Source organism: Crassostrea angulata, chromosome 6 (genome assembly GCF_025612915.1).
Source record: "Crassostrea angulata isolate pt1a10 chromosome 6, ASM2561291v2, whole genome shotgun sequence".
Taxonomy (NCBI): Eukaryota; Metazoa; Mollusca; class Bivalvia; order Ostreida; family Ostreidae; genus Magallana; species Magallana angulata.
The window spans coordinates 59,686,728-59,712,504 of NC_069116.1; the positions used below are offsets into that span (position 1 = coordinate 59,686,728).

Genomic DNA, 25,777 nt, shown 5'->3' on the forward strand with positions numbered 1-25,777 from the left:
CATACTCGTACTTACTTTATCTATATTAAAACTAAGCGAGTGCTGATTTATAAAATGACAATGAAATAATTCACTATGTTCTACTATATACAAGGAAACTATGAATTATAAGCTGTAAGTTAAGTAGACCTATTCAATACGCCGTCATTTCCTCAACTTTCGGGTAAAAAATGATGAACAAGATCACAAGTGAATGGTCAATAATGGAAAACAAAATAAATATTTATATTCTTTTCAGAATATCAAATTTGTGTAACGTCTACACATCATCCCGATAGTTATATCCATTACACATTGGTCACGTCAATCAAAGGTAGATTTCACGACCGCCTCAGTTTCATCTCCACCTTGGTCAGTGACTGGTAGTAGCCGGTGACGTAATTCCAGTTGATGCCTTTGCCAAATGAAGTATTCTGGTAATTCCCGTTCAGGTTTGAGTTGTGGCAGCTTGAATACCACCAGGCTCCATAGAAAGCGATGGCGCAGTTCGGGCTGTCGTAGTTATTGACGTTCTCGTCATTGTCCCGATCATAGGTCGTAAAAGCCTTCCCATTGTGCCATGACAAACTATCGCCTGTATAGGTAAAAACATGGAGATGATATGTGATACCAGCAAGAATCAGGGTATCGTTGTATGGTCAAGTTTATTCTAATTGAAGTCAAGTTTTTTTATTGGCAAAGTCAGGCCCAAGGTTAAGTCTGAGACCATAAACATGGTATATATAAATACCTCGTACCTTATAAGTACAACACTCTATCCTCATCAAACTCATCATATGTAATTTTAACCCCCCCCCCCCCCCCCGGCCTCCCCCATTATCCTAAAATATTTACTAAATCTATAGTATCTTGATGACAACTCACCTGTGTTACCCCCCAAAAAGGTGGAGAAGCTCATTCGATAATTGTCACCCTCGGACTGGATGTTGAAGTCTGAGTATTTAACATAATACTGCTGGGAGGAGTATTCCATGTCAATCCGGAGGACATAGTCTCCACCAGTCGTAATGTCATGGACATTGTCCAGCCCTGTTGGATTAAAAAGCCTTAGAATAACTATCTATCGTATGTTAACAAATTCAAGGAATTCAAAAATTTCGAAATTCGTGTGGATTTTGTGTAACGATAACATTATATAAATTATAATAAGAGAGACATAATGTCGTATTTTCTTACCTAGCCAGTATTCTCCCGTGGGGTTACCAAACCCTGTCTTATAGTCGCTCCAACCTCTGAAAAAATCAACGGCGCCATCCAATCTGCGCTGCATCACCTAAAGAAAGAAAAGGAATCTGTGACAAAACCGTAATCCATTTGAACAGAATTAACTATCAGAGAATACATAAATCCATAAAATTGGATGAATGTATGTGTCTTTCAGTGACCTACTTTATAATGGTAAATGATATTTGATGTGATATTACTACAATAGCAAATAATATCAGCAACCGTTCTAAGCTTTGTAAGTTGCTTATTAAAAAATCAATGTGATTTTTTTTTTATTATTCAGTGTTAGACTTTTCACCATAGTCATAATTTAATTCAAAAGGAGATTGTTAATAAATAGGTCGCTTTCTATCTTACCATCCATCCGCCATCATCCGTGTCCATATCACACCTTACAGGTACGGTGCTGCCGCCTAGTGACAGAGGGTAATGTCCCGTGACGTTTCCATGTGTAATTCTTACGTCATCACAATCTGATCGAGAACAGAGAAAGTCCTATCATACTAAGTCTGACAATTGAGAGCAATCTAAGATTTAGTGTAAAATGATAAGCACATTTAAAATTTAGATTTAATTTTACCCTTGTGTATGCAGTCTGGCGAACATTTCACACATGCGCCGCTGTATCTATTGGATACTGCGTCACTGTCACAGTCGCCTCTCTGAACAGACAGACCAATACAGACAGTAGATAACCATGCAGACTTAGAAAGAGTACGGTCTTAACAGGGGAAACCTTAGTCATACACAATCAACGGAGCGAATTTAATCATATCACCATTCTCATTCTTCGGGACAAAATCTACCTATGGTCTTAAAACAGAACCGTAGCTAAATAATCAAATGTTATGAAATTGGTCATGCCCTTTTGACCATTTGAATTGAAAGTTTTGTTAAAAAAACCAATTGTACATTTTTTTTCTCGGTCTAATCGAACACGTGTAGTTTTAAAATAAATTCAGATCTCTGACCGAGTCAGGGTTACATGGATTTATATTACAGAGAATTTAGTTCAATTAACAAGAAGATCAATGTTGGAATTGTTCAAGCTATTCTTTCAATATATACTGTTACATGTGAAATGCGAGTGTCTGTAAGATACATAGAGATAAAGAAGTGCAAATGATTACAAGTATGTAAACCTAAATATCTTGTCGGTCGTCGCTTCTAAAAAGTTGTCCAAAATTGGCGCCAATGGTGGCGCTATAACGATCTGTAGAAGGCCACTTGCCTGTACGTAACGTTGAACTATTGATATGTTTTGATTCATAAATATAGAAGAAAAGTATAATGCATATATCTAAGCCAATTCATACTAGTTCAAGGTAAACGAATGGTGTTTTTTTCTGAAGTTGAACTTAAAGGGGCATGGTCACGATTTTGGTCAAATTTTATTTTTCTGTTTTTATTATTTGCAATGCTTTAGGAATGCATTTCTAATGATCAAATGAAATTTGGGTGCCAGTCGTTGAGTTTTAAGCAAAAAACAGGGATCACAATTCTTCATCAGGTAAACAAGGCTCATGCCCTGTTTTTGTTTACATAGGTTCAATATACCAGTAACAAATCTTTTTAAAGCTGGTTTGTCTATCTTATTATTCATTTAAAGCATAAATAAACAGTTCCTAACGATTAACACATTTATTTAAGGTCTAGAACTGAAATTTTCACTTCAACATTCGAAATGTAAACAAACGCTTTGTTTACATAGCAAAAAATTGTAAGCTCTGTAACTCGCTTATAACTCATCAAATGACACTCTTTTGGTTGCCTATTAAAAATACCTTACTAAAGCATTGTTAACATTAAAATCGAAAAAAAATTTTTTTGACCAAAATCGTGACCCTTATATTTTTTTTTTATCTTTCATTTATTTTTTTTCATTTTACATTACAAATATTTCGAATCAATAGATACCGAACCGTACTTACAAATTTGTAGGCCTTGCATTTCAGCGACCCATTTTGAGCGGTGTTTTGGTCATACAGAAGAGACAACACACAGATTTCTTGGTCGTTGAACCTGAACGAAAAAGCTTTGAAAGTTATCTTTACCAAAGTTATCATTACCAAGAGATAGTCAGAAAAAACAAACCCATGATTCTTAAATGAATGCAGCAGTTTCAACTATGATCAAAACAGCGAATTAAACAGGTTTTTTTGTGTTCTTTGGTAAAATCAACAGCCCATTTACAAATTTCATTTTCATGTGTACCGTATTTAAAAGCCATGACTCCGGCATGCTTGCTTTGTTTATATTTATAGTTAAGTTGCATGCTGTCAAATCTCTTTATAAAGGAAATAAAGTAGGATTGATAGATTTGATGTCTTTCAATACTGATATGTATAAATTTATACTAACACAATCTAGACGCTCTTTTTATGTGAACCAAACAAAGGGTAAAATTAAAATAGACAAAGAAATAAAAAGGAAAATATAATTATTGCATGTAAAATTTAAAAAAAATAAAAATAAAATCATGAATTCTCAAGATTTCTATGTTGAAGTGTCATCTCCTTGGACCCCAGAATTTGTTTAAGGATCAAAGTTTGAACAACATAGAAACTACACTATATTTTTTTCTATATACATGTATTCATATGTTTAACTTTAAACCTTTCTTGGGGGCCCAGAATTGGCCCGGAGTCACGGTTTGAACAATTCAAAATCTATAATACACAAAGAATCCTTGTTGTATATATCATTTCTATGATAGTTATTCTTAAGAAGAACATTTTAAATACTTCCCCATTAAATGCCAATGCTGAGCTTTGAAACCTCCTGGATTTTTGTCCGGCAATCACAGTTTGAACAATTATTTGTATACTGGTATTCCTACATGAATTTTAAAGGGTTTTTGCTCCCGGTTTTGGTACGAGTCTCATGTTTTGGACAATGTAGAATAAACACAGAACATAAATGTAGACGCTTTGTTGAAAATATTAGTATTGCTGATAGGAGGTTTCTTATGCATGTTTTGAACAATTTTGAAATATTATACACTGTACATAAACGATCTGATGTAAATTATATCAGCATTTCTGTTACCGGGACTTCTTGAGATGTTTCTTTTCACAATAAAAAAAGTTATTCCCTCTTTGAAAAGAGTTCGGTCCTTTGATTTAAATTTCCATTTACAAATGATCGCGTTGTGCCTAATTTGATTGGTATAAAGACAAATAAGTAAAAATAAGTAAAAAGTGAAAAATTAACAGACGACCAAACGGACAGACATACGGTTGTACAAACAATCTTAGTCTATCCATGCGATGGACTTCAGGTCATCAGAAAGACTCATTTCGGCCATTTGTTTCAGGTGAACTAAGTTGGTGAATCAGAATTCAAAAGTTAATTTAAGCTATTCACCAAACGTTGATAGAACTGGTAAAATGACATGGATGACAGACTTCAACTTCCAATTTCCGGTTTTTTTAGGCGAGATGCTTGTCTAGCTAGTCTATTGATGTTTGCGAAAGGCAAATTGTTTACCAATCTAAATTAAAAATTATTTTGAAGCATAAAATGATAGCTACATACAGTGTATATATAAAGTATCCAACAAGTAATTGATCAGTGGGGATGATTTTTAATGTTTATTTTTCTTTAAATTGTAATATTTTTCTTATTCCTTCTTTATGATGACATGATAGTTAACAACACGGAGTTTAGGTTCTGACAAATAGGCCAAAACAAAAATCAAAAAACAAAAACCAAAAAATTTTTCTTCTTCTGAAAGATGACAATTGACAGGCTGCTGGTTTAAAACAATAACATTGAAGATTAGTTAACAGAACAAAACAAACAACAAAATCACACACACCCTTCAAAACAACCACCAAATAAAAAACAACAAAACAAAAAAACAAGATCAAAAACCTACATTGATTACGTATATCTTTTTTTAAACAGAATAATGTAACAAGTACCGTAAAATCAACAAGGTGTACAATCAAACGCAATTTTAATCTAAGCCTTAAGTTTCAAGATATGGTTATTTCAAATGATGATTTGTATTTGAGAAACAAAATAGATTCTAAAAGAGGTTGAGACACTCCCATATAAAGACTTACATTTTCTGTCGAAATAAACAATATTTATACATATATACCTTTTCCATTTACTATTTTGATATCCAACAGCGTTGCACAAAGCGCATTAGTAAAACACCCCCAAAAACTTGGGCTTTTTATATTTGTTACTTCAAGTCAATAAGGATTATAAAATTATTAAATGTTGTTCAATATAAACATTTTTAAAACTGCAAGGATATTTGAGTATGATGTATTTTCATACAGTTTGATCTAATAATTCACGATGCTTGATCAGCTGTTTTTTTCTAGAAACACATGATCAACATTCATATGCCAAAATATTTCTTCTTATATTCCGATCAAGATAAAATTTATAGTAAACACATATCTTTTTTTTTCTAAGGACAATTGTTATGACAAATACCTGCAGATGTAGTAAGCGTGACATGGCTTTATTTGAATACAGTTGATAGCACAGAAAGGAGATATTTTCCCGAAACCAGTTCCACCAAGAACGACAACTCCTGGCGCAGAGGACACGATCACATTGTCTTGCCACCCGTAAAATAAAAATACACCCCCGAGCACTGTGTCCCCTAAGACAACACTGCATAGAAGACAACAAGACACAGCAAAAACACTAATCATACCATCTAAATACATCGTTTTGCTTTAGTCCAGGTGTTTTTTTATAAATAGTCAGAATATAAGGTGAGATCACGACTTATATCTACTGTATGGAAACTATAACGTCTCACGTGATTAATGTTACCCCAGAACTAAACTCAATTATTAAAAAATCCTTTGATTTTAAAATCAGTAGAACGTTAACGATCAATATTGAATTTATTCACAATGGATATTTGTGTTCCCTATGGCTGAACAGCAAAACCCAATTAACATCAATAATTTGTGTGCAAAAAACCTTATCATTTACTGTACAGGAAATGGTTTAAAGTTTTTTTTTAACAAAGGATACTTCAGTGAAACTAATAACAGAGCCATACAGTATTTGTTTACAAAAAGTCCTGATGTGAAGGAGATATGTGATTGAACACTTGTTTTAAATTTAATTACATAATTTTGTCGCTTTTTTAAGAATAAACCGGTAGAATAATCTTGATAATTATAATGATTAGCATTCATACAGACTTCAGAATGGAAACAGTTCAGTTGACTAGAAAAGCTTTTTGGAACACCCGTTCAAAGTAACTTACACACTAGTATTCAAACTTCAATCGTTTAAACATTAGAATTGCATTGAATATTTTCTCATGACTGTACTGTTCTAACTTTGAATTTAATCTATACATGTAACACTGTTCCGGATAACTATGCCAGTGCCAAGGTGGCATTTTTGGAAGATGCAGTTTCGGAAAAATCCATATATACATAATGATAGACTATTGTCTAAAGAGTATAAAACCACTTCTGTTTTTAGTTTGTTTTTCCCGACAGGTGAGATTTTTACCTTTAAAAATAATATCCAAAAGGAAAATGATAATTCCTGTAAGATATATATATATATATATATATATATATATATATATATATATAATTTCTCTGTGCTTTATATATATCTTTATCATTCACTATGGGCAGGTATATGTCAATTTGAGAGTTATTGCAATGTTTGTGCTTGTTATATATGTTTGTATCTATGCAATGTGTATCGTTCCGATCCTCTCAGATTGTCGTTTAACTGTATTCCACCTGTATCTCAAGCGACTGTGTAGTGCGCGGCCAGCGGGCTAGGTTCCGTTCGTTATCGAAAGCAAGATTTTTTGTCTTGCCTAGAGAGCCGAGTGGGGAGCGCGGTGGCCGCTCACTGCTAGGAGAATGGGTTCCAGAGGTCGTGAGTTCAAGCCTCAGTCGGGGCGGTTGGTGGAGCTCCAACAAAAGTGAATTCCAAGTTTGTGCTTGTTATATATATATATATATATATATATATATATATATATATATTATATATATATATATATATATATATATATTTCTTATAGGATAATGATATTTCTTGTAGGAATTTGATTCAGACAGGTAGTTTCCCTATAGGAAATAAAGATTTCCTATCGGATTTTATCAAAACCTATCAGAATTGAAATTTCTTCAGAAAGCTCTTGTATTTCGATAGAAAATTTCAAACTTCTTAAAGTGACATTTTTTTCCTATGGGAAAAATTATTTTCCTGTAAGAATTTATTTTTAAAGGTAAATATCTCACCTGACAGGTGAGATACAATGATAACAAAATTGGTTGTGAACTCTATAAGCAATGGTCTATAATATGGCATATTTAAATTTTTCGATAGATGCAGCTTCGATCGGTGCAAAAATGCCACCTTGACACTGGCATAAATATCCGGCACAGTGTTCTATGCTACTTTAATCCACATAGGTTTCTAAAGCTTAAATGTTCATCTTTGGGTAGCTTTGAATTTACATGAAAAAACATAATATTGTTTTACAATATATTCGAATTGTTTTCTTCTTCTCATTGCAACCTTTTTGGTGAAAAAAAAAGAATTTTAATTATTTTGGTAAATATACATGACTGAATCTTTTGTCTTCTTGTTTCTGAAATATTGATATAATCAGAACTAAAATAACCTTCAAAATAGAAAAAAGTAATTGATTTACTAGTATACTATGCTAATGAGCAAAAATTGCTTGAGAATGCGTTATAAGTCCTATTTCTAGAATTATAACAGATAATCTCCAAATGGGATTAATTCTTTGGTCTTGTCCAATATTAATTTTGATCAAACTCAGGAGTATGTTTCCCTGAGTTGGTTTTTTTCTATTGATTTATTTGTTAAGATATCCAGTCCCTCATAACCACGTAATGCAATGCTTTACATCTAGTCCAGCCTCTATCTTAATCTACTGAGCGGAAGACTGAAGACGCTTTTCTATCCGGCTCTACAAATTACTAGTATATTAATTCTGTTTGATATATTATTTTTAATTCTCCCTACCTGTAACCTTGGTTTTATTTCCATTAACATAGTGTATTTTGTAACCCATGGGCAGAAAAACGATTTAATTTTTTTTTTTTTATATTAAAATTATGTTATGTTTTTATGTAAAGGAAAGTAAAGCTGTGTGATTTGTGGTACAATTGAAGCCTTCAGTACTGTTTTCCTCCTGTTGGATTCCTTTCGTTGTGGTTTCTTTTGTTGTATTGTTGTGGTGAAAGCTTCATTTTCTAGAATTGTTCTAATTGCAACTATATTATATTTGTCAGTTACTAGTGAATTCCAGTGCATCTAAAATCCTCTAAATTATTAAAATCATTTGTTTTCTCTAAAAGCTATACTTGTCGGCATGACAGAACCGAATAAATCATTATTTTTCTTTTACACAGTATTTTAAAGGACAAATTTTACGAGATCGATGCAGTTTTAGAGTAAGTACATGAGATAAATTAACAGAAAACTTGTAGACTATTTCTTCATGGATGAACAATAATTATACTTTTGTTTTGTTCAAATCTTTTCAGAGTATCTGTAAATTAAAAAACTGATAATAATTAAAAAAACATATAAACCAAAACACAAAAACAAAACCGTAACATAAGATTTCCTCAAGGCGGTAGCGACCCCGGGACTCTTGATTTCAACGTCGAGTTTATTACCTCCACGGTATGAAACTGTATATAATGAAACTGTATATAATGAATATATGTAAGTTTTAATCAGGGGGTGCACATGGCAATCCTCGGGATCCGTGGGTGCATCCATCTTTGATACTGAATGTTGTGTCCGGAAATTATCCCTTAGCAAAATATAAGGTCCTGGCAAACAGTAAATTTTACAACAAGCAACCTTCCTTTCATCAGGAGACGCTGCCAGTGCAAACAATGCAATCGATTTCAAAAGGTGGTAGAATTTCTTTGGGTCAAAAGTTTTACGCCTGTCATTAAGCAATTGCATTGCAAAAGGCATCGTCCATCGTTCCCGAATTAAAGAAGATATTTCAAAACCTTTGAATGTATGTACCCACTAGAATGTAAACTTCTAACAGTCCATTCAGTGTATAACATTGGGAGGAAACCGGAGTATTCGGGGAGAACCAACGTGTCCGAGTGGACAAACACCATAACCTCTCAAGTACAACCACTACCGATCACGGACGTCGTAGTCCGGTATCTCTACAAACTATAAACCGTTATAATTTATATTGAAAAACGTAAATTCACATACAAGAGACTAAAGTACTCTCGCAGTTAAAGATTTACAAATTATTTATAATCAAGCTTACAATGGCTTTTGTCAAACAAAACACACACATAACAAAGTAAATTTGTGAAAGTTGTTTCAAACTTACAACCGCGTATCGCACATACAGTCACTCTCGTAGAGGGGGGGGGGGGCACTGTATGTTTGTAAAAGACAGAAACTTAACGCTAAATTTATTGATAAGGAAAGACTGCGTGCTTTATTACAATTTTGTTGATGGCTCTTCAAATATGTATACATTTTTAAATTTTTAGGAAAAAGTGGGTAAGAATAAAGATGAGTATGGAAAAGGAGTTCTCATTGAAAATGAAACATTAGAATTAATTTACTTGCTATTATCAATTTATTCATTAACTTCAAACTTGCACTTGTCCATCTTATTGAGAATTGTCTTTAACATGCATATAAGTGTAAATATTACAGGAGTCTGTGTATTGGAACACGTTTTAGTGGGTGAACACAGTCAATCGTTTTTCCTCTTTTCGGGAAAGGTTGGCGTTACCGTTTATCGAACACCATTGAAAAATGATAATCAAAAATTTTCTGCGTTCATACAATGGTAAACGGAAATTTTGGTTCGCAAAGTCTGCATGCATATAAGATAAATTTGCATATATGATAAATTTGCATAGATGATAAATTTGTGATAAAGACAGACCGAAAAATCGAACAACAAAAACAAATACACAAGAAGCATTGAAATCATAGCAAAATAAACATCAAATATTGCACAGTCAGAACTCCTTTTGTTAATGCAGACTATTGTCACGCCGGATTCAATAATTGCAACACAGATTAACATATGTCTGTCATGTCACGAAATCGATTCCGTGTACAAGGGAACAACACGTTATCTCTGGTATTCTTTTGAAATGTAATTTGTTACTATTTTCAGGAATCATAAAACACGCAAATGTGAAGTTCTTTGAACATAAACAGGGCCAGTTAGGGTTTGAGACTCCAGTTCTACTGCCAGCATTTTCTCTGTCCACGAGTTCCATTTACTGAAGTCATCAACTCTCCACGTTACAGAAACATAATTAAACAAACCACAACATTTATTCAAAACTGATTAGTGAGTCTGGAAATATTTGATGACCATTATAAAAGAGTAATTTTGTTAATTTAAGATAAAAAAAAAACTTTCAATGAAATATACATTTTAGACTTCGTATATCCCATGTAAGTTTTAATCGGTCAAAAATTCTTTACTTCGTAGTTGCAATTAGGAAATTTAATCAATTTAAATAGTAGGGTTTCTTATCATGAACTTCAAATAATTATGCACCAAATATAATTTATGATGTAAAGGAAATGTTGACAGAGAAAATATTGGTATTTGGAGTCCAAGATATCACTAACCGACTCATTTTTACATTTTATGTGGCGTATAATATTATTCAGCTTTGGTTCAGGTGAATGAGAAAGGCATCTCACTCAAAGTATGTTATATATTTTCCAAATCAATAATCAATTTCAGAAGATCAAAATTGCTGTCATTATACAGGTGCCGATTTTCCGAGGGTTCGATGGTATATCCTACTCCCCGTATCGTAGTTCTTGGATGAGTATATTAAAACAATAAAATAATTTTACTTTCCAAACTTTAAATAGAAAAATCTTTTGATAGAAAAAATACCTGTCGAGTTTGGAAACCAATAGACGCAAACAAAATGACAACAGCTAAGCGGTTAATTTCATCTCATCTATGCAATGTAACTAGTAAGTGTATCAATGAAATAAAAAAACGGGGAGGGAAGTGATACAATAGGCTTTACTCATATTGAAATATTAACGCGTTCAGCAGAAACCTTATTTTGCCTTTAATACTAGACAGTAGCAATATAAAAGACAACGCAAATAGACAAATGGCGCACATCTCTATTCGATTCTTCAATATAATAATGCAATATTCTAAATCAAATTTATTTTACTATCACTAAAAACAACTTTAACTTCGTGTATTGCCATGAACCTCCGTTAGGGATTCTTTTGTAATCTATCTTTTGTTAATATGTATTCATTCGGTAAGCTCAGTTTGTATGATCCACGTTTATGAAAGACAATTTCTTAAAAAATCCTCAAAACTCCCGCCCCCTAAAATTAAAAAAAAAGCAAAAAAAAAAAAAACCCAACAGACAATCATGAGAATCCGACCTCTTCTGATTGAAACAGATGCACGACCTTTGATCGAATATTAATTGTTAGCATTGATCAGTGCAATATCAAAAATACATTATTAGAAACAAACAGTTATGCCGTATTTAATAACTTCAGAGCAGAAAAACAAATGAGTCCCTGTCATGACACAAAATCACTTCTGTGGTTAAAAAACCCACCATGATAATTTCTAGAAGAGTTTTAAAAATATGTTGTTAGTTCACAACAAAAGTTGTTTGAAAGAACTGTATATGATATGAGTTAAATTTGGCCCCCATAATTCGCCATTTTTTAAAGTGTTTCGGGTACAATAAAATGTTATGTTTTTTTAGAAGAGTTGATAGAGAATATATTTTTCACCTATTTATTTGATTTATTTGCACTCACTGGCAGTATATGACGTCAGAAGTGACGCTATTTCTATAATTCAATCAGAATCGATCAAAAATTGACATTTTTCTAACCCTTTACGAATGGGAAATACAGAGTGCATGTTTGAACAAGGAAAAAAATTGTGTCACTTCTTAGTCTTGGCTTGATACATCTCTGATTAAAATATTTTGTTTGTTCAAACATGCGCTCTATGTTTTCTGAAAGAAAAACTGCTAGAAAACAGGCTGTTTTATGCTAAAAATGCAAAAATGGCGGGAAAAGGTTGTCTTTACGATGTCATATTTCTAACTTGTGGGCACTTGAATCAAAATGAACATTATGTAAAAATATCACATTTATATATGTACAAAGAAAACAAAGAATTACAGTAAAACGACGATGTTCATTTTAGGGAACCATTTTAGGCCAATATCATATACAGTAAAACACGGTTATAACGAAGCGTCGGGTACAGGCGATTTTGCTTCGTCAAAAGCGTACTTCGTTATATCCATCAAGTTTACAACATGTAATATAGTCACCGGGAATGAAAATCACTTCGTTGTTAGCGTCAATTCTTTATAAGCGTGTTCGCTATAATCGTTTTATACTGTATAGACCTTTCTAAGAAATTTATGAAGAGGCACAGGGCCACATTGCTTACCTGAGTAACTTCGGCCATAACTCTAATCAAAGCTGATAACTATATACAAAGCAGCTTTATAAAATCAAATACAAATATCAAAGCCTGAGTTGTTTCAAAGGTTGTTGTAACAACAATGAAGAATTGGCATGATTAAATACAAAGTAATATTGTAATTTGTAAATTTGCAGCTCTAATTAAGAATATTTTAAAAAGAATTTTACTCATATACCCGGGAAACATTCCTATACTGATTTTTGAAACTCTCCCAAGACCCATAATAAGTTTTAGGGGGTAGGGGTCATGGTTTAAACCAAATTCTAAACTATACTTTTTCCTATATAATTATACTTTGAATATCTTCTTGGGGTCTCAGCTTAAAAGTCACAATTTAGAATATTCACTATATCAGCTAGAATGCTTGCATAATTAATAATCACATATAGTAGCATTTAAGTTACCTAGAGAAGGTTAAAACAATTTAATATATATTCTTACATAAAATTTCCAAACTCTTCTGGGGCCACATCATTTAATAGGAATCACAGCACGAAAAACTTAAAATCAACACTGCAGCAGATTACTTAAACTTCGTGTTAATTTGCCTATTGCGTTTGTAATGATCAATTTCGTTTATGCGCTTTGATTCTTTTGGGTTTTTTAAATTCTGTTGCTAAAGTCGTTTTATGATATACCGCTGGCAAATGACATATGATAAAGTGAATATCTAATATAAAGATTTATAGATATCCACAGTTAAGAGAGAGAGAGAGAGAGAGAGAGAGAGAGAGAGAGAGAGAGAGAGAGAGAGAGAGAGGTCGTTGTTGTTGTCGTTATCTTTTAACTTCCAACTTTTTACATGTTCATTATCTTCTCAAGAACCAATGGACCAATTCCAATCAAACTTGGCACAACGCATCCTTATGGTTTTCAATTTGTTCAAATGAAGGGCCAGGTCCTCTTTAAATGGGAAGAGTGAAAATAGGGTGGGGTAGTTTAGCCTGTATTATCCAAACTTTACCATTAGCTTTCTGATATATGGTACATTTAAGTTTGTTTATCTCATGACCATAATGGGCCATAAAGTGAGTTCAGGTTTATAATAGAAATAAGTGGAAAACAGCACCTAAATTGAATAAGCTGTGAGCAAGCTCACAAATGATGCCCCCTCCCCCCCCCCGGCCGCTGCTCTGAGAGAATATCTCAAGTACATATATTTCTCTATTGGTAAATAATGGATGCACTATTTTTCTTATAGTGACTTTGAACTTTCCAAACTGACTCTGGATCGAAATCAATGACACAGCCTCAGGTCATAAGCAAACTTTGTTTGAAGTACGAACTTCCAAATTATAATAATGTTTCTCCATAAAAAGATAAGGACCGGACACGATTTTACAGACAGACGGTCGAATTTTAAATTAGGTTGGTAATGGTTAATTTGTGTTTAATCTTTTTCAATTAATATATCACATTTTTCAAGATAGGTAAAGTTAGCTACTAGTAACTGGCTACTAGTAACTGGCTACGAGAACTGAGAAAAGCTAGTTACTAGTAACTGGCTACGAGATTAATGCTAATATCAACATTCTGTCAAGTCATCCACATAATATTGCGACACAATTACTCAGATATCTCTCTTTATGTAGTCAGCTACTTGTGCATTTCGTTATAAATATCTTTATTTTTTGTCTTTTTTGTCTATATATCTCAAGTAGCTGTACATATAGATTGAAGATATATGCCAGACATGCTAATATCAACATTCTGTCAAGTCATCCACAGAATATTGCGACACAATTACTCAGATATCTCTCTTAATGTAGTCAGCTACTTGTGCAATTCGTTACAAATATCTTTATTTTTTGTTTGTTTTGTAAATATATCTCAAGTAGCTGTATATATAGACTGAAGATATATGCCAGACATGCTAATATCAACATTCTGTCAAGTCATCCACATAATATTACGACACAATTACTCAGATATCTCTCTTTATGTAGTCAGCTACTTGTGCATTTCGTTATAAATATCTTTGTTTTTTGTCTGTTTTTTGTCTATATATCTCAAGTAGCTGTACATATAAATTAAAGATATATGCCAGACATGCTGATATCAACATTCTGTCAAGTCATCCACATAATATTACGGCACAATTACTTATATATCTCTCTTTATGTAGTCAGCTACTTGAGCATTTCGTTACAATTATCTTTATTTTTTGTCTGTTTTGTCTATATATCTCAAATAGCTGTACATATAGATTAAAGATATATGCCAGACATGCTGATATCAATATTCTGTCAAGTCATCCACATAATATTACGGCACAATTACTTTGATATCTCTCTTTATGTAGTCAGCTACTTGTGCATTTTGTTACAAATATCTTTATTTTTTGTCTGTTTTGTCTATATATCTCAAGTAGCTGAATATATAGATTGAAGATATATGCCGGAATGCTAATATCAACATTCTGTCAAGTCATCCACATAATATTACAACACAATTACTCAGATATCTCTCTTTATGTAGTCAGCTACTTGTGCATTTTGTTACAAATATCTTTATCTTTTTGCTGTTTTGTCTATAAATCTCAAGTAGCTGTACATATATATTGAAGACATATGCCAGACACGCTAATACCAACATTCTGTCAAGTCATCCACAAAATATTACGATACAATTACTCAGATATCTCTCTTTATATAGTAAGCTACTTAAGCATTTCGTTACAAATATCTTTATTTTTTGTTTGTTTTGTAAATATATCTCAAGTAGCTGTATATATAGACTGAAGATATATGCCAGACATGCTAATATCAACATTCTGTCAAGTCATCCACATAATAATACGACACAATTACTCAGATATCTCTCTTAATGTAGTCAGCTACTTCTACATTCCGTTATAAATATCTTTATTTTTGTCTGTTTTTTCTATATATCTCAAGTAGCTGTACATATAGATTAAAGATATATGCCAGACATGCTTGATATCAACATTCTGTCAAGGCATCCACATATAATATTACGGCACAATTACTCAGATATCTCTCTTTATGTAGTCAGCTACTTGTGCATTTCGTTACAAATATCTTTATTTTTTGTCTGTTTTGTGAATATATCTCAAGTAGCTGTACATATAGACTGAAGATATATGCCAGACATGCTAATATCAACATTCTGTCAAGTCATCCACATAATATTACAACACAATTACTCAGATATCTCTCTTTATGTAGTCAGCTACTTGTGCATTTCGTTATAAATATCTTTATTTTTTGTCTTTTTTGTCTATATATCTCATGTAGCTGAATATATAGATTGAAGATATATATACTCTAATATCAACATTCTGTCAAGTCATCCACATAATATTGCGACACAATTACTCAGATATCTCTCTTTATGTAGTCAGCTACTTAAGCATTTCGTTACAAATATCTTTATTTTTTGTTTGTTTTGTAAATATATCTCAAGTAGCTGTATATATAGACTGAAGATATATGCCAGACATGCTAATATCAACATTCTGTCAAGTCATCCACATAATTTACGACACAATTACTCAGATATCTCTCTTTATGTAGTCAGCTACTTGTGCATTTCGTTATAAATATCTTTATTTTTTGTCTGTTTTGTCTATATATCTCAAGTAGCTGTACATATAGATTAAAGATATATGCCAGACATGCTGATATCAACATTCTGTCAAGTCATCCACATAATATTACGGCACAATTACTCAGACATCTCTCTTTTTGTAGTCAGCTACTTGTGCATTTTGTTACAAATATCTTTATTTTTTGTCTGTTTTGTCTTTATATCTCAAGTAGCTGAATATATAGATTGAAGATATATGCCGGAATGCTAATATCAACATTCTGTCAAGTCATCCACATAATATTACAACACAATTACTCAGATATCTCTCTTTATGTAGTCAGCTACTTGTGCATTTTGTTACAAACATCTTTATCTTTTTGCTGTTTTGTCTATATATCTCAAGTAGCTGTACATATATATTGAAGATATATGCCAGACATGCTAATACCAACATTCTGTCAAGTCATCCACATAATATTACGATACAATTACTCAGATATATCTCTTTATATAGTAAGCTACTTGTGCATTTTGTTACAAATATCATTATCTTTTGGCGGTTTTATGAATATATCTTTAGTAGCTGAATATATAGATTGAAGATATATGCCAGACATGCTAATATCAACATTCTGTCAAATCATTCTCATAATATTACGGCACAATTACTCAGATATCTCTCTTTATGTAGTCAGCTACTTGTGCATTTCGTTACAAATATCTTTATTTTTTGTCTGTTTGTCTATATATCTCAAGTAGCTGTACATATAGATTGTAGATATATGCCAGACATGCTAATACCAACATTCTGTCAAGTCATCCACATAATATTACGACACAATTACTCAGATATCTCTCTTGATGTAGTCAGCTACTTGTGCATTTCGTTACAAATATCTTTATTTTTTTGCGGGGTTGTCAATATATCTCAAGTAGATGTATATTTAAATAGAAGATATATGACAGGCATGCTATTATCAACATTCCTTCACGTCATCCACATAATATTACGACACAATTTCTCAGATATCGCTCTTAATGTAGTCAGCTACTTGTGCATTTCGTTACAAATATCTTTATTTTTTGTCTGTTTTGTCTATATATCTCAAGTAGCTGTACATATAGATTAAAGATATATGCCAGACATGCTATTATCATCATTCCTTCAAGTCATCCAAATAATATTACGACACAGTTACTCAGATATCTCTCTTTATATAGTCAGCTACTTGTGCATTTTGTTACAAATATCATTTTTTTGGCGGTTTTGTCAATATATCTCAAGTAGCTGTATATTTAAATGGACGATATATGCCAGACGTGCTATTATCAACATTTCTTCAAGTCATCCACATAATATTACGACATATTATCTCAGATATTTCTCTTGATGTAGTCCGCTACTTGTGCATTTTGTTACGAATATCCTCATTTTTTGGCGGTTTTGTAAATATATCTCAAGTAGCTGTATATATAGACTGAAGATATATGCCAGACATGCTAATATCAACATTCTGTCAAGTCATCCACATAATTTACGACACAATTACTCAGATATCTCTCTTTATGTAGTCAGCTACTTGTGCATTTCGTTATCAATATCTTTATTTTTTGTCTGTTTTGTCTATATATCTCAAGTAGCTGTACATATAGATTGAAGATATATGCCGGAATGCTAATATCAACATTTTGTCAAGTCATCCACATAATATTACAACACAATTAATCAGATATCACTCTTTATGTAGTCAGCTACTTGTGCATTTCGTTACAAATATCATTATTTTTTGGCGGTTTTATGAATATATCTTTAGTAGCTGAATATATAGATTGAAGATATATGCCAGACATGCTAATATCAACATTCTGTCAAGTCATCCACATAATATTACGATACAATTACTCAGATATTTCTCTTTATATAGTAAGCTACTTGTGCATTTTGTACCAAATATCATTATTTTTTGGCGGTTTTATGAATATATCTTTAGTAGCTGAATATATAGATTGAAGATATATGCCAGACATGCTAATATCAACATTCTGTCAACTCATTCTCAAAATATTACGACACAATTACTCAGATATCTCTCTTTATGTAGTCAGCTACTTGTGCATTTCGTTATAAATATCTTTGTTTTTTGTCTGTTTTTTGTCTATATATCTCAAGTAGCTGTACATATAAATTAAAGATATATGCCAGACATGCTGATATCAATATTCTGTCAAGTCATCCACATAATATTACGGCACAATTACTTTGATATCTCTCTTTATGTAGTCAGCTACTTGTGCATTTTGTTACAAATATCTTTATTTTTTGTCTGTTTTGTCTATATATCTCAAGTAGCTGAATATATAGATTGAAGATATATGCCGGAATGCTAATATCAACATTCTGTCAAGTCATCCACATAATATTACAACACAATTACTCAGATATCTCTCTTTATGTAGTCAGCTACTTGTGCATTTTGTTACAAATATCTTTATCTTTTTGCTGTTTTGTCTATAAATCTCAAGTAGCTGTACATATATATTGAAGACATATGCCAGACACGCTAATACCAACATTCTGTCAAGTCATCCACAAAATATTACGATACAATTACTCAGATATCTCTCTTTATGTAGTCAGCTACTTGTGCATTTCGTTATAAATATCTTTATTTTTTGTCTGTTTTGTCTATATATCTCAAGTAGCTGTACATATAGATTGAAGATATATGCCAGACATGCTAATATCAACATTCTGTCAAGTCATCCACATAATATTACAACACAATTACTCAGATATCTCTCTTTATGTAGTCAGCTACTTGTGCATTTCGTTATAAATATCTATTTTTTGTCTTTTTTGTCTCTATATCTCAAGTAGCTGAATATAATGATTGAAGATATATGCCAGACATGCTGATATCAACATTCTGTCAAGTCATCCACATAATATTGCGACACAATTACTCAGATATCTCTCTTTATGTAGTCAGCTACTTGTGCATTTCGTTACAAATATCTTTATTTTTTGTTTGTTTTGTAAATATATCTCAAGTAGCTGTATATATAGACTGAAGATATATGCCAGACATGCTAATATCAACATTCTGTCAAGTCATCCACATAATATTACGACACAATTACTCAGATATCTCTCTTTATGTAGTCAGCTACTTGTGCATTTCGTTATAAATATCTTTATTTTTTGTCTGTTTTGTCTATATATCTCAAGTAGCTGTACATATAGATTAAAGATATATGCCAGACATGCTGATATCAACATTCTGTCAAGTCATCCACATAATATTACGGCACAATTACTCAGACATCTCTCTTTTTGTAGTCAGCTACTTGTGCATTTTGTTACAAATATCTTTATTTTTTGTCTGTTTTGTCTTTATATCTCAAGTAGCTGAATATATAGATTGAAGATATATGCCGGAATGCTAATATCAACATTCTGTCAAGTCATCCACATAATATTACAATACAATTACTCAGATATCTCTCTTTATGTAGTCAGCTACTTGTGCATTTTGTTACAAACATCTTTATCTTTTTGCTGTTTTGTCTATATATCTCAAGTAGCTGTACATATATATTGAAGATATATGCCAGACATGCTAATACCAACATTCTGTCAAGTCATCCACATAATATTACGATACAATTACTCAGATATATCTCTTTATATAGTAAGCTACTTGTGCATTTTGTTACAAATATCATTATCTTTTGGCGGTTTTATGAATATATCTTTAGTAGCTGAATATATAGATTGAAGATATATGCCAGACATGCTAATATCAACATTCTGTCAAATCATTCTCATAATATTACGGCACAATTACTCAGATATCTCTCTTTATGTAGTCAGCTACTTGTGCATTTCGTTACAAATATCTTTATTTTTTGTCTGTTTGTCTATATATCTCAAGTAGCTGTACATATAGATTGTAGATATATGCCAGACATGCTAATACCAACATTCTGTCAAGTCATCCACATAATATTACGACACAATTACTCAGATATCTCTCTTGATGTAGTCAGCTACTTGTGCATTTCGTTACAAATATCTTTATTTTTTTGCGGGGTTGTCAATATATCTCAAGTAGATGTATATTTAAATAGAAGATATATGACAGGCATGCTATTATCAACATTCCTTCACGTCATCCACATAATATTACGACACAATTTCTCAGATATCGCTCTTAATGTAGTCAGCTACTTGTGCATTTCGTTACAAATATCTTTATTTTTTGTCTGTTTTGTCTATATATCTCAAGTAGCTGTACATATAGATTAAAGATATATGCCAGACATGCTATTATCATCATTCCTTCAAGTCATCCAAATAATATTACGACACAGTTACTCAGATATCTCTCTTTATATAGTCAGCTACTTGTGCATTTTGTTACAAATATCATTTTTTTGGCGGTTTTGTCAATATATCTCAAGTAGCTGTATATTTAAATGGACGATATATGCCAGACGTGCTATTATCAACATTTCTTCAAGTCATCCACATAATATTACGACATATTATCTCAGATATTTCTCTTGATGTAGTCCGCTACTTGTGCATTTTGTTACGAATATCCTCATTTTTTGGCGGTTTTGTCAATATATCTCAAGTAGCTGTATATTTAAATTGAAGATATATGCCATACTTGCTAAATTAACATTCCTTCAAGTCATCCACATAATATCACGACACAGGTACTCAGATATCTCTTTTTATGTAGTCAGCTACTTGTGCATTTTGTTACAAATATCTTTATTTCTCCCCATACGTTTTTCGTGTGCACGTAAAAAGATGAAGTGAATGAAAGAAAATAACCAGTGAAATTTAAATTATAAGTAAATTTTGCCCCCCCCCCCTCCCCCATCCCCTTACAGATAAGATTTTTACAATCTTTATGATTTTAATTTTTTTTGTTTGTTCTTCAATATTTAAATTAAAAACTAGATATCTTTAATCTTCAATCTTTATGTACAGAAAGTTGAGTAACATGGAAAGTGTTAAAAATGAAGATATTTGTAAAGAAATGCAGTAGTAGCTGACGAGATTATGAGTGATATCTGAGTAGTTGTGCCGTAATATCATGTGGATGACCTAATGTTGAAATAAGCAAGACTGGTTAATATGAGCAGTCTATACATAAAGCTACTTGAAAAATGTTGACAAAATCCTAAAAAAAAATAAATATATTTTTAACAAAATGTTTTAAAAGCTGATGAGATTTAAAAGGATATCTAAGTAATTGTGTCATAATATCATGTTGGTGACCTTATAGAATGTTTAAATCAACCACACTAGTAGATATCTTCATTTTTTTACACAGCTACTTGAGGTTTATCAACTAAACTGTTGAAAATGGATGTTTTTATAACAAAATGCACTTGTAGCTGATGAGATTGAGAAAGATATATAAGTAATTATGTCGTAATATCATGTCAATATCCTAAAATAATATTAAAATGAATATGACTTGTATATATCAGCATTCTATATACAGCTACTTGAGATATATTGACAAAACCGCCAAAAAATAAAGATATTTGTAACAAAATGCACAAGTAGCTGACCACATAAAGGGAAATATCTGAGTTATTGTGTCGTTATATTATGTGGATGACTTGAAGCAATGTTGATAATACAATGTCTGGCATATATCTTCAGTTTAAATATACAGCTACTTGCAATATATTGACAAAACCGTCAAAATATAAGGATATTTGTAACAAAATGCACAAGTAGCTGACCACTTAAAGAGCGATATCTTAGGAATTGTGTCGTAAAATTATGTGGATGACTTGAAGGAATGTTGATAATAGCATATCTGGCACATATCTTCAATCTAAATATACAGCTACTTATATTGACAACCCCGCCAAAAAATAAAGATATTTGTAACAAAATGCACAAGTAGCTGACTACATAAAGAGAGATATCTGAGTAATTGTGTCGTAATATTAAGTGGATGACTTGAATAAATGTTGATAATAGCATATCTGGCACATATCTTCAATCTAAATATATACAGCTACATGCAATACATTGACAAAACGGTCAAAATGTAAGGATATTTGTAACAAAATGCACAAATAGCTGACTACATAAAGAGAGATATCTGAGTAATTGTGTCGTAATATTATGTGGATGGCTTGAAGGAATGTTGATAATAGCATATCTGGCATATTTCTTCAGTTCAAATATACAGCTACTTGCAATATATTGACAACCCCGCCAAAAAATAAAGATATTTGTAACAAAATGCACAAGTAGCTGACTACATAAAGAGAGATATCTGAGTAATTGTGTCGTAATATTAAGTGGATGACTTGAATAAATGTTGATAATAGCATATCTGGCACATATCTTCAATCTAAATATACAGCTACTTGCAATATATTGACAAAACGGTCAAAATGTAAGGATATTTGTAACAAAATGCGCAAGTAGCTGACCACATAAAGAGCGATATCTGAGTAATTGTGTCGTAATATTATGTGGATGACTTGAAGGAATGTTGATAATAGCATTTCTGGCATATATCTTCAGTTTAAATATACAGCTACTTGCAATATATTGACAACCCCGCCAAAAAATAAAGATATTTGTAACAAAATGCACAAGTAGCTGACTACATAAAGAGAGATATCTGAGTAATTGTGTCGTAATATTAAGTGGATGACTTGAATAAATGTTGATAATAGCATGTCTGGCATATTTCTTTAATTTAAATATACAGCTACTTGAGATATATTGACAACCCCGCCACAAAATAAAGATATTTGTAACAAAATGCACAAATAGCTGACTACATAAAGAGAGATATCTGAGTAATTGTGTCGTAATATTATGTGGATGGCTTGAAGGAATGTTGATAATAGCATATCTGGCATATTTCTTCAATCTAAATATACAGATACTTAAGATATATTGACAAAACCGCCAAAATATACGGATATTTGTAACGAAATGCACAAGTAGCTGACTACATAAATAGAGATGTCTGAGTAATTGTGTCGTAATAGTATGTGAATGACTTGATAGAATGTTGATATTAGCATGTCTGGCATATATCTTCTATTTAAATATACAGCTACTTGAGATATATTGACAAAACCGCTAAAAACAGACAAAAAATAAAGATATTTGTAACGAAATTCAGAAGTAGCTGACTACATACAGAGGGATATCTGAGTAATTGTGTCGTTATATTATGTGGATGACTTGACATAATGTTGATATTAACAAGTCTGGCATATATCTTCAATTTATATATACAGCTACTTGAGATATATTGACAATTGACAGTGATATAGTGCAATGTACATCTTAAGATCACAAAAAAAAATCCTAGGTATGTGTTCTCACATGGACAGTAAGAAGTAACTAGAAGCCAAGTTTCTTTCATCTCGTAGCCAGTTACTAGTAGCTAGCTTCTCTTACTTCTCGAAGCCAGTTACTAGTAGCCAGTTACGAGTAGCCAACTTTGATTTTATCTCGTAGCCAGTTACTAGTAGCTAGGTTTTCTTACTTCTCGTAGCCAGTTACTAGTAGCCAGTTACTAGTAGCCAGTTACTAGTAGCTAACTTTACCTATCTCATTTTTCAATGAGAAATGAAACCTTCATTAGAATGAAAAACATAAGTATATAATTTAATTCTGGTTGTAACAAAGCATTTGATTGGATAGAAAGATTAAGTTAAATTTGTATAACCTGGTTTGAATGTCATAAGGCACGTCACAATGCACCAACGTCAATAACGTACTAATCCGATTGACGTTACGTTTGAATTTTGAACAGATTTATATCATTTTTAAAAGTAAAACGCACTCAATTTGTACAGAAAATTAAATCATAAGAAATGAACTCAACATCTGCGTTACTTATGCTCGTATAACCTTCCCGGATTATAAAGCGTAAACTGCCCCAACCCAGGTTATACGAGTATATCTTGGATAGATATTGAGTTCATTTCTTAAATAATAAAAAAACACAAAAACCAAAAATACACAAACAAAAATTAAACAAAATCCAGCAAGAACGAAGAAAGATGTCCCAGCATAAAGTTGTGGTGGGATGTTGTGAGCAAGAATTCCTAAGATTTAATGTTTTTGTTTAAACGTTAAAATCAAATATGAATGTTTCCAAGAGGACAGACAGATGGAAAAAACCAAAAAAAATTGATAGAAGACAAAACTGATAACTGTATATATAAAAAATCAACAATGACTTAATGGAGTCCATACCTGCAGACATAATATACATGGCAGTGATTAGTCTGAAAACATCTTGATGCACAAAGGATTGACGTTGACAGTGACCCCTCTGGAGACTGTGTATACACCGTGGGTAGAAGGGATACGATGGAATGATCCTGCCAGCCAACAAACGAAAACTGGCTGTCAATCACGACACCCAGACAGTCCCTTGTCCACAGGAAACACAGAATCACGATCGTCTCAAAATACATGGAAATTGTTCTGAAACCCTGACGAAAGTTTAGAAAGAAGTCACACACTAACTTTACACTTGTCCCGAAACAAATATAGGATCGAATACCTTTTTGTTTCTGCTGCTGCAACTAACTTGCAATATAATTGCTTTGCATTATAATTAACTTTTTATGTCCTCTGACTGAAAAAGAATGCACATACAAAATTTTGTTTTCTCAAACAACTCGAAACGGACTTATATGTTTTGCCTCTCCAGCGCACAGAAGACTGATATAAGATTTGGGGTTTTAATTATTTGGTCATGCAATTGACGAAGAGTCGTATGAGGTTTTCCTCATCCTTGCCGCTTCTACCTTTGCCTGCGGATGGAAAGGCCTGAATTATGATGCTAATGTCGTTTTGATGTATTTTTTCCGGGTGTTAAATATCATATTCTGTAACCAATACAAACCGGCCTGTTAATCAATATTTGCACCCAAACTACGTTTACTCATCTTTTAATCTTAACGAAGCTCATTTGTTTTTACATTTTTTGTTTAATCAACAATCCATAACTTCGTGCCTAACATTGAATTTTAACTCCATTTTATTTATTTGAAATATTCAAAACTTCAAACAATATCAAGTTTCAGAATTGTTTTGCAATGTTCCATGAACAATTGTATTTGAAAAAAAAAGTATGATTCAATTCAAAATAGACGTCATGCAAATGACTGTGTTCTAAATAAAATATGACAATAAGATATGTAATACGGGTGCTTTTTGTCTGTCCTTCGGGTGAGTAAAAATTAAAACATTTTCAAATGATGGCTGAAACAAATAGAAAAGAACTGAAGAGGATGTTCATGATCGAAAAGGGGGAGACAACCAATTTTCAAAACGTAGATTTAATTCACCTTACGCGAACCGTTACTGCTTAAAAAGGATCGCAAAATTCAAGGATAATTACAGTGCTCGCGTGAACTTGGAGAATCAACAATTTAATTAATATAAAATCTTTTTTTAACATGATTACAAAC

The 25,777-nt window shown here is 32.1% G+C and overlaps 1 protein-coding gene across 2 annotated transcripts; it reads right to left on the reverse strand.

The window, feature by feature from the left end:
* On the reverse strand, nucleotides 1-25,715 carry LOC128188434 (ficolin-2-like). 2 transcript variants are annotated; one of them, XM_052859484.1, is made up of 7 exons: nucleotides 24,552-25,715; nucleotides 3,159-3,249; nucleotides 1,808-1,889; nucleotides 1,585-1,700; nucleotides 1,177-1,273; nucleotides 865-1,029; nucleotides 1-574 (listed from the first exon to the last, which is right to left on the reverse strand). In XM_052859484.1, exons 1-7 carry the CDS (start codon nucleotides 24,773-24,775, stop codon nucleotides 321-323), a joined length of 1,029 nt encoding a protein of 342 aa, XP_052715444.1. In that variant the 5' UTR covers nucleotides 24,776-25,715; the 3' UTR covers nucleotides 1-320. The 2 variants fall into 2 exon arrangements, with proteins under 2 accessions (XP_052715444.1, XP_052715443.1); XM_052859483.1 differs by lacking the exon at nucleotides 24,552-25,715 and adding an exon at nucleotides 5,683-5,921.
* Nucleotides 25,716-25,777: the final 62 nt, after the last annotated feature.

What these genes read in the sequence shown, in the direction of transcription:
- LOC128188434 (XM_052859483.1), bottom strand. Translation starts at nt 5,921, where the DNA reads ATGTATTTAGATGGTATGATTAGTGTTTTTGCTGTGTCTTGTTGTCTT. An exon ending in CACGCTTACTACATCTGCAG is followed by an intron (nt 3,250 to 5,682) that starts GTATTTGTCATA and finishes TTTTTCGTTCAG; the next exon opens with GTTCAACGACCAAGAAATCT. An exon ending in CTTTTTGGGGGGTAACACAG is followed by an intron (nt 575 to 864) that starts GTGAGTTGTCAT and finishes TTACCTATACAG; the next exon opens with GCGATAGTTTGTCATGGCAC.